This window comes from Panthera pardus, unplaced genomic scaffold (assembly GCF_024362965.1).
Source record: "Panthera pardus isolate Hobbes unplaced genomic scaffold, ASM2436296v1 HiC_scaffold_13, whole genome shotgun sequence".
Lineage (NCBI taxonomy): Eukaryota > Metazoa > Chordata > Mammalia > Carnivora > Felidae > Panthera > Panthera pardus.
Window position 1 is genome coordinate 27,418,469 of NW_026526688.1, and position 15,437 is coordinate 27,433,905.

General features: G+C 39.1%; 1 protein-coding gene across 2 annotated transcripts in view; it reads left to right on the forward strand.

Annotated features, from left to right (window-relative positions):
• Positions 1-14,818, forward strand: part of TNKS (tankyrase) — a 209,866-nt gene extending 195,048 nt beyond the window's left edge. For both annotated transcript variants that reach the window (XM_019466806.2, XM_019466805.2), the window contains exons 23-27: positions 379-453; positions 1,313-1,418; positions 1,997-2,183; positions 4,854-5,010; positions 14,563-14,818. In XM_019466806.2, coding sequence (XP_019322351.2) covers positions 379-453; positions 1,313-1,418; positions 1,997-2,183; positions 4,854-5,010; positions 14,563-14,649 — 612 coding nt within the window. In that variant the 3' untranslated portion in view covers positions 14,650-14,818. The remainder of the gene's footprint in view (positions 1-378; positions 454-1,312; positions 1,419-1,996; positions 2,184-4,853; positions 5,011-14,562) is intronic.
• The last annotated feature ends 619 nt before the right edge of the window (positions 14,819-15,437 follow it).

Consider the following 15,437-nt stretch of genomic DNA (forward strand, 5'->3'; position numbering starts at 1 on the left):
TTGAAGTTTGACTTAACCCCGGTGTGGCTTCTCCTCAGTCCCATAAAATAGCAATGGAGATGGCTTAGTGTGATGTTTTATTTCTGTGTTTCCCCACAGTGCTGACAGGAAAAGCTTTTAAAGCTTTTTTTTTATTAGGAAAAAAGAAAATGTAGAGGTTTAATATCTCTATTTCTGACTTATTTTCTCATCAGAAATACTCATCCATTAGACTCTGTTGAACAATTTACAGTGAACTCCCGTTTATTTCTTAGTGCTGAGTCTGAGACTCATCAGTAAAACAATATAACAGAAGGTGAATGTTGAAAACAACAGAGGAATGTCTTTAGAATTAGATACTGGCATCTTTTCAGAAAGTTATTTTATTTTGTTCTATAGATGCAAAGTACGATTCGAGAACACAGAGATGGTGGTAATGCTGGTGGCATCTTCAACAGATACAATGTCATTCGAGTAAGTTTTTAAAATTTCAGGGTGAAAATTAGATTGCAAGGTGTGCCTGAAATCAAATATAGAAAATGACAAATTTTTTCTAAGCATCCTGCTTTTAAACTGCCAAGATAATCGGGTCATCTGTTGCCTGACAGTCAGGTGTTACCTTCCTCTGACCCCTCAAGACCATACTTCACTAGAAACAGAGACTGGGTGGAAAGAGGAAAGCTACAGACTGGAGTCTAGATCTGCTGCCGTTGCTGGTACAGAGGCAGTGAGGAGACCTGGCCCACCCACATATTTCGACTGTAGCTGACAGTGATTTTTATCACCACCTCAGAGCAGTGTCCAGAGCCCAGATTTTCAGTCTGAGTCAACGCTTGTATCAGAATGCATATATCTCTTCGTCTCAGTATCTCGATCAATAATATAGGATAGATGTGCTTTTTTCAAGGGAGTGTCCTAAAGACGAGTAGAATCTGTTGAGCACGGGCTTATCCCTTTTGAGTTACACCAGCGCACGTCAGAATTCCCTGGAAAGATTTTCGAAGAAGGTAGATGTGCAGGCCCCTGTATCCTAAAACTCGGCAAGCCTGGGCGGAGTCTAGGAATAACTCTGTTTTTTCTTTAATTCTTTGGGTGATTTTGAGGCACAGCCAGGTCTAGTGCAGAGTAACAAAAGCCAGAGCTGAAAATTATGTCACTAAAAGCCAGAATGTTAACTTAGTCATGCTACCTGGCAACTTTATCTTTTCAGGTAATGTTTTCAGCAAACAAAAATTGAACCTTCCTAAAAGAAAACATACTTTTCGTTTTAAATTATAAACTGCCACTTGACATTCTTTGCACTCATTTGCTTCTTTCTTCCTCATCCTTAAAGATTCAAAAAGTTGTCAACAAGAAGTTGAGGGAACGATTCTGTCACAGACAAAAGGAAGTGTCTGAGGAGAATCACAACCATCACAATGAGCGCATGCTATTTCACGGTGAGCGTCAGGCCCGCCATTATCTCTCTGGGCTTTTTTGCGAATTCCGATGTCATTGACCGTATCAGTGTTGTTAAAAATGGCTGGTTTTGAGTTTTTGTTTTAATTCTGCGTTACCGGTTTTATAATGCATTGCGTGTTAGTACGGGCTTTCCAAGGCATGCAGAGTGAAAATAACTTCACGGAAATTGTTTTAGAACTCATATTGCAAGTTGAGCCATCTAGATGACAAAATATTTTTATTATAGTTTAGCATAATTGCTTCAGCTTATCTGATTATCTGTTTTTGTGTAAAGTAAGGTTGCGTGTAAAATCTATATTTTTAAAGCCGCATTGTACTTTGGTATCTAAAATCTCCTGCCATCTGCAGAATCCATATTACATCTTGCTTGGTGAACACCATAGGTCCCTGCTAAGATTCTAGTACAAGATAATTTATGTAAGGTAGACCATCTTACAACTTCATTTGTGCATCACTAATTACTTAATATTAACGTGCCAAGTGCAAAATAGTTTGCAGCTAATTGAGACTCCAGACAGGTACTCAAAAACTGATCTTTCTGTGTTTGTATTTTTAGGTTCTCCTTTCATTAATGCCATTATTCATAAAGGGTTTGATGAGCGACATGCATACATAGGAGGAATGTTTGGTGCCGGGATTTATTTTGCTGAAAACTCCTCCAAAAGCAACCAGTATGTTTATGGAATTGGCGGAGGAACAGGCTGTCCCACGCACAAAGATCGCTCGTGTTATATATGTCACAGGTGAACACCTTGGGTCTCGTATAGTGGTTGCTATCCTCAGGTCACGAACCGGATTAGTTTCTCAGGCTCTGCTGAAGTCACAGGTTATCCTCAGTGTTGATAATGGATCACACGGATTCGGGGTTGGATAGGAATAGCTGATCAGCCTGTGTCCTAAGAAGAGAAACGACAGCACAGCTAACAGCGGGGCTGGGAAAAACCAGGTATCTGCCAACCAGTCATAGGTTATGATGAAGCTCCCTCCAGCTGGACTTGTTCCCTGAGCGTCACTTGCTGAGGTTCAGATTCAGAACAAGAAAAGGTTGAGAATTTTATCTGTCGAAGAACCTTGAGCATTAGACACATTTGAACTAAGACACAACTTCTATAAACAAGTTGAATCTTCAGTTTCCTTCTGATGTTGTAGCAGTGTTTAAGGCAGGATATATAGTCAGCCTTGAGAAGTCTAATTGCAGAATATTAACTTTGGATTTAATAGTAAACAAATGAATATTAGCTTTTTAAATAGAATTTTAAAACTCAAAGTCAAGAGAATAATAGTACACTGTCTCTGAAGTCAGTGAAAAAAATGCCATTCTCTTCCCTGCCATTGGAAAAAATACAAACAAATTATACATCACAGAGGTTGCCGTTGATTGCATTTTTCTTTAACCAGATGGAAAGCCAGGTTAGTTAGAGATCTTATAATTCAGAGGAAAGCTCAAAAAGACCCAGATAGCCTTGAAATACATAGAGTTTTTTACTTTAAAACTTCCTGCCCTCCATTACTTTATGAAAAAATGATAGCCGTCAGCAGTTCTAGGATGGATCCGGTATGTCCAGAAAAAAACCGTCTTTCTATTAAAGCCGCCACGGTTAATAATACACAGAAATTCCCAGGGATACGTAACATGCAAAAACTCTCTGCTGCTGCAAACCTATCCTAAATAAACAATAAAAATGAGCCTAGATGAGCAGTTGCCCATGACAACTAGACACATAGGTTTATGTCTTAGCCAGGATTTCCTAGAAAACAGAGCCTGAAGCAAAAGCTGATGTACTAACACTTTCTTGGCAAGTGCAATACCAGGGAGGCAGGAACGAGGGCACACGAGGAAGTGAGGTGGAGAAGGAGGCAGAGCAAAGACCGTGAGATGCATCAGTGAGTTGGCCTGTTTCATAATGAGCGCAGGTGGTCGCTGAGTCCGTGAGACGTCTTCAGAGAGCCTGTGTGAACTCCTGCATCTCAGAATAGGACATCATGGGAAGATACAGAGGAATTTGTCTGCTGGCCCTTGTCTGGCACTGTCACTAGTTGCCCCACGGGACATCGCTATCCCTGTGTCTGGGGCTGTTGCGTCTGCAGAATGCGGCACAGCACGCAAAGCTGGCGAGTGAGCAAGCAGAAGCCAGTACCCTCCACCTGTCCGTCTGCAGCCCACCGCTTCGTGGGCCGGTCCTGCGTTTTCTCCTGCCTCCACAGCTCCGGGGAAGTCCGGGGCAGGAAGCAGAAGCCAGGAGGCGGGGGCCTGTCAGGTCAAGCTCTGCGTGACCTAAGCACTGAGAATAGCCGTGGCAGTGGGCGGGCAAGGTCCAGTGACCCCCAAGTGCCGCCATAATGTGAAATGGGGCTCAAACATCTCCCTCTAATACAGAGCCAAACCTTTTCCTCTGGGACCTGCGGGAGATGCAGCCGGTACTGAGCCAGCACCCCACAGGGTCATCAGTAACATCATGCTGAAAAAGCAAACCCAGGCAGGACCCAGTTAGACTGGGTCTGGCACAGTTTGGGCTCAAAATAATATCTCTGGTTGGTTATAATGCAGAGATCATACTGTGTAACTAAAAACAAACCATTTGACTGAATACTGTTTTACACATTTAACAGTGTGACCAGTCTCACTGACTGAAGTGTTGATAGTGTATATTAAAGGTTCGCAAATGTTTATTTTAAAGGGCCACGTAATAAATACTTGTGGCTTCACGGGCCATATGATCCCTGTCACAGTGACTCCCCTCTGCCCTTATACTGCAAAAGCAGCCACAGATGACATGTAAATAAATGTGCAGCTGTGTTCCAATAAAACTTTATTTACAAAAACAGGTGGCCGACTAGATTTAGCCCATAGGCCGTAGCGTCTCAACCCCTAGTTTATATAGTACACCTTCTTCCCAGTCAACCTTTCGTGTTCTCTGTAATATTTAACATCTACCCCAATTGGTGTTTCTCCCAAGTAGGAGGATTCCTAGCCGTACATTTAAGCTAAGTAGTTTTGTATATGATCCACTTTTATTATTATTTATTTCATCCTTGTTTTTACTTCTTCATAATGAGTAAACCCAGCCTTAATTTCAGATGCATCTGCCCTCTGTTTATTTGCTTCAGTTTCCTCCTTTTCATCCTCTTAGAACTCAGTTTTTGCTAGTATTTCTCTTGTCCCGCTAGTCAAAACTCACCAGGGATTAGCTGTCATTGGTTGTGTAACTAACTATTGAGCCTGCTGACTGTTTATAGTAAATCAGTTATCACCTCCCATCCCATTCCTACTTATATTTGAAAGTGACATTTTAAACTAGCTTGCCTTGTGTGAAATAGTTTTTATAAAATCAACAAATATAACAATTTTATCACTCTAAGATTGAGTGCCTCCTTCAAAGCATCACTTTCCTTTCTTTCCTTTTCTTCTTTAGACAAATGCTTTTCTGTAGAGTGACCCTTGGCAAATCCTTTCTGCAATTCAGCACCATGAAAATGGCTCATGCCCCTCCAGGACATCACTCAGTGATCGGGAGACCAAGTGTGAACGGGCTGGCATATGCTGAATATGTCATCTACAGAGGTGAACAGGTATGGTATTCGTTAGATAAGCATAACTGAGCCGCTAAAATGTTGGTGCGAGGAGAACTAAGACCAGCTTCTGTTTAGAGAATTTTCCTTTTTTTAAAAAAAAAAAAAATTGTATTTATTTTAGAATTTTTACTACCTTTTTTTTAATTTGGGGGGGGGGGGTGGTCAGAGAAAGAGGGAGAGAGAGAGAATTCCAAACAAGCCTCACACTCACGCTCAGCGCAGAGCACTACACGGGGCTCGATCCCACCACCATGAGATCGTGACTCGAGCTGAAGCCAAGAGTCAGACACTTAACCGACTGAGTCACCCAGGTGCCCCTAAAGAATTTTCCTGATGGATGTCCTTGCCATAGGCTGGTCACAGGAGTTGAATCTCTATATTTCTGATCATGGCACTTAACATAGGACAATAGTTTTGTGAGTTGTAAAGCTACATTAAATTCTGCCGACTGCCTGAGGCTCCAAAGTAAAATTGTCAACAAAGCAGGAAAACTTCCTGTCATTTTTCAACCAAGTCCCTAACTCTCACAGTACTGCTAAATGCCTACCGATTTGTCTAAAAACAAAGATCAGTTTGTCTGAACTTCATTGAATTCCAAGTGGATACCTTAACTACTCTGATGGAGAAGAGGAAAAACAAAATGGAGAAAGGAGAAATTAAGTACAAGTAACATATGAGAACAGTATTATATGCCATCAGTTGTGGGCCACAAATCCTGAACTCCATTTAGTAGACATGTTGATTGTGGGGATATGGGCAAAGCAATGAAACGCCTTTAGGTGCATTGTAGGATTGAACAAATGAGTAAATGTGTTGATGTTTGATTTGGGACCTGGGATTCTCATGGTGGAAGAAGGGACATAAAAAATGCAATAGGGGGGATGGTAAGAATGACTCTGTAGAGATGGACTGAAATTGGAGGTATCGATAGGAACTCATTATTTCTAATGTATGTATGTGCACTGGTAAATCCATGTTATGTGTCAGTATATGGGTAAGAGTATATGTAAGCGTATATGAGCATATATTCACATATATTTCTTAGCACTGTCTGCTGAAAACAAGAAAACCTCAATAGCAGTGAACATACTCAGACCTAGACCTTGGTCTCTAATACCATTCCCCACTTAAAGGAACCCGGCGTCTCTGGAGAAGCAGCTAATTCCAGGGCTGAAGCAGAATAGGAACAAGTGAGCCTGGACCATCCTGTTATGCCAGAAAGGAATGAAGTGGTGAGGGCATGTCACAAGGACACAGGGCCAGCATGAAGGGGCTCCCACTGGCCAAATCTGAAACAGTTGGAATACCAAAATAAGTACAGTAATAAATTTTAAGCCACTGGGAAAAATAGGAATTCATGACTCTATACTGATAACAAATAGGTAAGTAAATAAATGAAGGGGCAAAGAAGGTTTTGCTTACAGTAGAAAGCCAAGGGCAGATGAGGACATGTGGAGGGAGGATTTGGAAAGTCATCATCCTGAGACCACTGTGGCAAGAATCATAAGTGGATGCTAAATCTAGGAGATAATTTTGATAAGAAAAATGATATTTGCATGGTGTTCTTATTAACTACAAAGGAGAAATAAACAGTAATGATACATTGGAGAAAGGGGGCCAGCACCTTGACCAGATGACCGAAATTAACATCACTAATGAGGGACAGACAGAAATAGAGTGGGCCTCCAGATATATTCTGAGAAGGGCACATCCTCTATGCAGTATTCTAGCCAAGAATGCATAACCCTGGTCTAATCAAAATGAGGAATGTTCTAATAAAAAAAATATAGGAATGGAGCACCTGGGTGGCCCTTTCAGTTAACTGTCCAACTCTTGATTTTGGCTCACATCATGATCTCACAGTATGGAAGACTGAGCCCCACATTAGGCTCTGTGTGCTGATAGCACACAGCCTGCTTGGGATTCTCTCCCTCTGTCTATGCCCCGCCCCTGCTCATGGTGTGTGCTCTCTGTCTCAAAATAAAGAAATAAAGTTTCTATTAAAATGTGGGAAGATTAGATTCTTTAGAAATGTAAATATGATAAAAGAGAAAGGCTTTAGAAACTTTCCAGATTAGGGGCGCCTGGGTGGCTCAGTCAAAGGTTCAACTTTGACTCAGGTCATGATCTCACAGTTCGTGGATTCAGGCCCCCCTGTCGGGCTCTGTGCTGACAGCTCAGAGCCTGGAGCCTGCTTCGGATTCTGTGTCTCCCTCTCTCTCTGCTCCTCCCCTGCTCACGCTCTGTCTCTCTCTCTTTCTCTCAAAAAAAACACTTAAAAAAATTTTTTTTAATAAAAAAAAAACTTTCCAGATTAAATGAAACCCAAGAGATAGGACAACTAACTTAAGGTCTTTCCCCCAAGTTGGATCTGGTATTGGAAGAGAAACAGCATCATTAAATCCACTGATGGGGTGCCTAGATGGCTCGGTTGGTTCAGCATGTGACTCTTGATCTCTCGGCTCAGGTCAGGATCTCACAGTTCTTGAGTTTGAGCCCTGTGTTGGTCTCTGCATTGATGGTGCAGAGCCTGCTTGGGATTCTCTCTCTCCCTCCCTCTCTCTCTCTGCCCCTCCCCCACTCTATCACACTCTCTCAAAAATAAATTAAACTTTTTAAAAAATCAACCAAGACCATTGGAATATGAAGGATAGGTATTAAAGTATTAGCATAAAATTATACTGTTGATCCTGTGCTTCTGTAAGAGAGTATCCCTATTCTTAGGAAATAAATACTGGCATATTTAGGGGTGAAGAACTATGATGATATATAGAACTTACTCTCAAATGGTTCAAAAAAAATATGGGTGTGTGTGTCTGTCTCCCTAGTACATATAGAGGTTGGGGAGAGTGTACATGACAAGGCAAAGGGGTAAATAAAAGCTTATTTTATGGATATGGGTAATGCGTGTACAGGTGTTTTGGTGACATTTTAATTTTTTCAATTTAATATGTAAGTTTGCATTTGTTTCCAAATAAAAAGTTTAAAAACTGCCAAAGAACAAATTTGTCAAAATTTTCTGTGTAAATCAGAGAGGAAAATACTTTCACTTTGATCCAGTAATTCCACTTCTAGAAATTTGTATTCAATATAATCAATGATGACCACCACCAAAAAAAAAACAAGCCCACAAAACCATATAAGGATGTTCATCACTGTCTTGATTACCATAATGAAAAATTTAAATTGCCTAAATATTCAACAAGGAGAATGATTAAATAGGTGTTAGTATATTTATATGCCTGTGAGTTTAAAAAAATACATTTACGTGATTTATGTTAAATGGAGTCAACCCCAAAACTTAAGGGTATGGAGATTATAGGTGATTTCAGTGGTCTTCACCATACACTTTTCAAGAAAGTTACCTATGGTAAAAATAATGTATTTCATATTTGGGTGTAAAGAAATAATAAGGGCTACTTCAAAAATAATAGGTTTACATTTCTGATATTTGCTGATCAATCATCATTTCCTGAGTAATTTGGCTTGATAACTTGTTTACAATCTGTTGCTAAAAGAATTTTAGAGAATGATATAGTCCAAGTCTATTTGAAAGAAAAAAAGTCCCTTCAACAATGAAACGCAGGTAATAGTTGTTTTATTTCAAGGCATACTTGCCCACATGGATATTGTTAAATTATTGTCTAGTAATTGAGTCATTTTCCGTTTCCATTTTGGCATTTCTCCTAAAGTTTGGGTGAAGTTTTCCATTGGTAACTTTATTTCATTTCTCTTTGTTACACCTTAAATCATCCTTCACCCTTAGTACTAACACTTTCAAGAACACACAAATGTTTTATTCAGAGGGTTGATTTAAGGAGTATCATTCATCATTGGTGAGATTGTTTCTTTCTTTAGAATTGAAAAGATATGTTCAAAATTATGCTTGGAAGAAAAGTGGTTCTGATTTTAGTATATGGCTGGACTCAAAATGTCAGGAGTATTTTTGTATGTTGTACTTTAAGCATCACATTAAATTAGACATAAAGGAGAGGTATTCTCTGGCCATTGGTTGCTACAGAGATTAGCCTTTATTTTACAGAAATGACACAAACAATGTAGTTATTTAACCTGGAAAGTAGAAAATTGTACAATAATTTATAGCATGATTTTCAAATATATAAGGTTATTCAAGAGACCATGATTCTTCTTCATCCCTGTGAAGAATAAACTGAAAGCATTTGAGTTTAGATAACAGTAGGGATCTGGGTTAAGTAATGGTTCCCGAAAGTCAGTTAGGACTTCCTGGAAGTCAGTTCCTGAAAGTCAGTTACCAAAGTGGTTGTTGAATTTTTTCTTACAGGAACTTAAAAAAAAAAAAAAAAAAAAAAAAAGACATTCCACGCTTTTATAACCAGCATGGATATAAAGTGACTTGACAGGAAGTAACACTCAGTGGTTGATCCTGCGCCCTTCTGCTCCTGCGGTTAAATAATTCCCTTGTCTTAAATCCCTCTGGACTTGAATGTCTGTAATCAGCCTGTACACACAAACAGTGCGGTAGCCTAACCACTAGGAACCAGGGCCCTTAATCATTCATACCACTGGAGTCTTAGAATCTGCCTAAAATTTACATGTGAGAGGGCTCTCCTTAAATAGTGCACCACCAAAATGTAAACACTAGCATTACCAACTCCTTTGCTTCAGCAGCTTTTCTGCAAGCAAAACGAATGTGTCACACAAGGTATGGTAGATACTAAATTTCACTGGGACAAAAAGAAGTAGGAGTGTGCTTCACACTCATTTTTGACACTGGGCACATGCCAGTGTGGGTTGTTTTTGAATCCTTCTTTTTCTGGGTCTGACTTACCTTCCCAAGCAAGACTGGAAGCTTCTTGACAGCAAAGGACCTTATCTCACCGCAGAGTACTTTATACATAGAGATGCTCAATACATGTATATTGGTGGTGAATAAATACTTTTCTTGACCATTTAACCATCTAGTTGGCTGGGCAGTTTGTCCATTTCTCCAGCGGTATTTGAGCTTTCCTAGAGTTTTTCGATTCCTAGAGTTTTATTCTAACTCTAGAATTAGGAGACTAGCTGACCTAGCCTGTTTTAGTAACTAATTGACTAAAATATCATTTCAAGAATTAAGCAGTGTTCAAATCATAATAAAATAAGACTACAAACTTTTTAGTTATTGAAGCTTCAGACTGGAAAGTCAGGAAAGATGAAGATTGTTAATTGTGTTATTCCAACTAGAGGTACTAAGATAGAAACCATTGCTGTTTTTACATCAAATCGGAGCAGACTAGAATTTTGGGAAACATATTATGAGTGATAGTGTTTCCTTACACATGTACACAGTTATAACTTTTAAAAACACATTTACATTTTTTTATTCTTTTTATTCTTGCTGAGACCCCCTCAGGAGGGGTCTTTTTTTAAGTGTTTATCCTTATGTCTTTAATAAATCATGATAATAATGTTAATAGTGACAATTTACACATACCAGATTCTTAGTCGGCCAAACCTATTCTAAGATCTTTGCATTTAATGCTTACAAAAATCTTAGTATTATTACCGTTCCCCTGTATAGATGAGGAAAGTGGAGGCAAAGACCTGTAACAGTTTCTGCCTCCTAAAAATCAGATGTGAAATTAGAAATAATCCAGTCAGTCAATCGCATGTTTATTTCTGCATTTTAAATATTCAACAGTGCAGGTTTTTTTCTGGTTTATCCACTGTATTCTCTATGCTGCACTTTTCACCCCCACAACTTACTTAAATAACTAGAATTTTGTACCTCTTAATGCCTGTCACCTGTTTCTCCCATCCCCTCACCTCCTTCCCATCTGGCAACCACCAATTTGTTCTCTGCATTTGTGAGGCTGGGTTGGTTTGTTTGTTCATTCGTTTGTTTGTTTGTTTCAGGGTTTTTTGTTTAAGTTTTTATCTAAATGTCAATTAACATACAGCATAATATTAGTTTCAGGTGCACAGTATAGTGACTCAGCATTTCCATACAACACCCAGTGCTCATCACGACAAGTGCTCTCCTTAATCCCCATCACCTATTTCGCCCATCCCCCCACCCACTGCCCCTCTGTAACCATCTGTTCTCTATAGTTAAGGGTCTGTTTCTTGGTTTGCCTCTCTTTTTTTCCCTTTGCTCATTCGTTTTGTTTCTTAAGTTCCACATACGAGTGAAATCCTATGGTATCTGTCTTTCTCTGACTGACTTATTTCATTTTAGCATTATGCTCTCAAGTCCCATCCATGTCATTGCAAATGGCAAGCTTTCATTCTTTTTTATGGCCGAGTAATATTCCATCGTGTATGCATACAACACTTCTTGTTTATCCATTCATCAGCCAGTAGACACTTGGGCTGTTTCCCTATCTTGGCTATTGTAAATAATACTGTTGTAAACATAGGGGTGCATATATCCCTTTGAATTACTGTTTTGTGTTCTTTGGATAAATACCCAGTAGTGTGATTGCTAGATCATAGCATAGTACTTTTTTTTTAATTTTTTGAGGAACCTCCGTACTGTCTTCCACAGTGGCTGCACCAGTTTGCATTCCCACCAACAGTGCATGACGGTTCCTTTTTCTCCATATCCTCGCCAACACCTGTTGTTTCTTATGTTCTTGATCCTAGCCATTCTGACAGGTACAAGGTGATATCTCATTATAGTTTTTGTTTGCATTTCCCTGATGATAAGTGATAATGAACATCTTTTCACATGTCTGTTGGCCATCTGGATGTCTCTTCTTTGGACAAATGTCTGTTCATGTCTTTTGCCTATTTTTTAAATTGGATTATTTGGTTTTGGGGTGTTGAGTTGCATGTTTTTTATGTATTTTGAATACTGACCCTTTATCAGCTATGTCATTTGCAAATATCTTCTCCCAGTCCATAGGTTGCCTTTTGGTTTATTGATTGTTTCTTCACTGTGCAGAAACTTCTTAGTCCCAGCAGTTCATTTTTGCCTTTGTTTCCCTTGCCTCAGGGGACAGATCTAGAAAAAAATTGCTATGGCCAATGTCAGAAAAATTATTGCCTGTGCTCCCTTCTAAGATTTTTATGATTTCAGGTCTCACATTTAGGTCGTTAATCCATTTTGAATTTTATTTTTGTGTATGGTATAAGAAAGTGGTTCAGTTTCATTTTTTTGCATGTTACTGTCTAGTTTTCCCAATACTGTTTACTGAAGAGACTACCTTTTTCCCATTGGATATTCTTTCCTGCTTTGTTGAAGATTAATTGACCATATAATTGTGGCTTTATTTCTGGGTTTTCTGATCTGTTCCACTGATTGGTATGTCTGGTTTTGTGCTGGTAGCATACTGTTTTGGTTACTACAGCTTTGTAATATAGCTTGAAGTCTGTGATGCCTCCAGCTTTGCTTTGCTTTGCTTTTTCAAGATTGCTTTGACTATTCAGGGTCTTTTGTGGTTCCATACGAATGCTAGGATTGTTTGTTCTAGTTCTGTGAAAAATGTTGGTGATATTTTGATAGGGATTGCATTAAATGTGTGGATTGCTTTGGGTCGGATAGACATCTTAACAATATTTGTTCTTCGTATCCATGAGCATGGAATGTCTTTCCATTTCTTTTTGTTGTCTTCAGTTTCTTTTACCAGCATTTCATAGATTTCAGAATACAGGTCTTTCACCTGTTTGGTTACAAGCTGGATTCCTAGGGATCTTATTATTTTTGGTGCAATTATAAATGGGACTGTTTTCTTAATTTCCCTTTCTGCTGCTTCATTATTGGAGTATAGAAATGCAACAGATTTCTGTACATTGATTTTGTATCCTGCAACTTTACTGAATTCATTTATCAATTCTAGCAGTTTGGGGTGGAGTCTAGGGTTTTCTAAATATAGATTAGTATAGAATGTAGCATAATATGTCATCTGCAAATAGTGGAAGTTTTACTTGTTCATTGCCAATTAGATGCCTCTGATTTCTTTGTGTTGTCTGATTGCTGTGGCTAGGACTTCCAGTACTATGTTGAATAAGTGGAAAGAGCAGATATCCTTGTCTTGTTCCTGATCGTATGGGGAAAGCTCTCAGTTTTTCCCCATTGGGGATGATATCAGCTGTGGGCTTTTCATATCTGGCCTTTTTTATGTTGCTGTATGTTCCCTCTAAACCTACTTTGTTGAGGGATTTTATCATAAATGGATGTTGTATTCTATCAAATGCTTTTTCTGCGTCTATCGAATTGATTATATTGTTCCTACCCTTTCTCTTATTAGTGTGATGGATCACACTGATTGATTTGTGAATATTAATACCCTTGCAACCCAGGAATAAATCCCACTTAATTGTGGTGAATGACTTTTATAATGTATTGTTGGCTTTGGTTTGCTAGCATTTTCTTGTGTTTGTTTTGTTTTGTTTTTTAGATTCCGTATAAGTGAAAGCATGTGGTATTTGTCTTTCTCTGCCTGACTTACTTCACTCCAGAAATACCCTCTGAGGCCATCCATATTGTCACTAATGGCAAGATCTCATTTTTTTCAATGGCTGAGTCATATTCCATTACACACACACACACACACACACCACCTTCCTTATCCATTGGTCTACCGATGTATGCTTAAGTTGCTTCTGTCTTGGCTACTGTAAATAATGCTGCAGTGAACATAGATGGTCATGTATCTTTTTGAAAGTCCAGTTTTTTTTATCTTTTTTTTTTATATTATTCCATATCTGTATACAAGTAATTTGTAAGTCAGCATTCAGCAAATTATTTTTGGGCCCCAAAACATTTACCTCACCAAAGAGTAGTAGTTTGCAGGCCCAGACCTCTCTGAAATACTGCATCCAGCTGTGTCATTATATTTAGGGTTGAAGAACTCCTATGTAGTACACATACTACAAGGGGGCTTTGCCCCCCACTCAGTTGTCTGGTGAAGGTTTGTAACAACTTCCCCTAAGAAGTACCCTTTCCATTCCAGATCCTGAGCCTTTCATTTTATGTACTGCAAGAAAAAGAGACAAAAGAGACTATATGGGGTGGAGGGCCTAAATCTGAACCATTATGTTACCTTTCATTAGTCACCTTTTAAACATTGTCTCCAAACTGTTGCCTCTACATTACTGGTGACTCCACAAGCCTCATTCTTCCTGCTTCTAGTTCAGTAGGTTCTATTTGTCATTAATTAATTTGAAATTAGTTTGAAATCGGTTCAGCCAAATTACTTTTTCATTTAACAAACTTCTTAAACACATGCTGTGTGACAGCACCACGTTAGATGAGGTGAGAGAGATTATCTCCTGCCTTAGCTTTCCCATTAATGCCATGTGCATGACAGGTGAATGCAGCACTTTAAAGTACTCAAAGTAGAAATAACATTAAAACCATTCTCTCGATTATAGGGTCTAGATACGTTTATGTACAAGATACAGGTAGATCGTGTATGTTTGGAGCGGGCGGTGGGGGGGGCAGGTTTAGACACCTGTTGATTGGCTGGTCTTTGCAGGCTTTGGGTATGTATAGAATATTGATGATGATCAACAGCCTCTGAGACATCCACTTAATATCTTACCTGCCACAGGAGTGATTTGTTTTCTTCCGGTCCTTTGCAGGCCTACCCAGAGTATCTCATCACATACCAGATCATGAAGCCAGAAGCTCCTTCGCAAACCGCCACAGCCGCGGAGCAGAAGACCTAGTGAAGGCCCCCAGGGAAAAACCAGATCGGATTTAAACTTGGGACTGGATTACAGTGGATTGTTTCCAACAAAATCAATATTCCGTAAATCCCTGACAGCCTAGAAATAAGCTGTTTGTCTTTTATAAAGCATTGCTATAGTGATGAATATAGTATGAGTAACTGATAAATACTCAACTGCTACTGTTCCCTTTGAGGAAATGTTTACAGGGGCGGCCTTTTAACATATCTCAGGCTCATTTGCATTGCAATTGTCCATTTCTAAAACAAGATTGCTTTGATCTGGGCTTGGAAATGGAAAAACAAAACATACTTTCCCAAATTTCACAATTTACACACTACGTTTGCTTTGTTACATATGGCACGTGTATGCAACAAATACCTATGTCAGGCTCATTTTAAATGTTTTATAAACATGCATCATTCTTTTTTTTTTCCTTTTCCTTTTTTTTTTTTTTTTTTTTGGTATGTGTTTTTGTTTACTTTGAAAATGAGCCAGAGCCTTCTCGAGGATATTTTGCACAAAGTCACACTGACTAAAATCATTAGCAATGCAACATGAGCTTCTGGCTGAGCAAGACTTAGTTTCCCCTTTTTTTTTTCACTCTGATCTATTTTGTATCTGTACTTCGTATCATTGTAAATCGGGTGGGGAAGGAAAAACATCAGGTTTTAGTTTCCTTTTATGACTTGGCCAGTCTTACAAGGGAAAGGCACACAGGTCAAACTGACTTAGGAGCTCGCTAGCCCAGAAAAGTGGAAGCTGCTGTGGGCCCCTGCTCTTCCCAT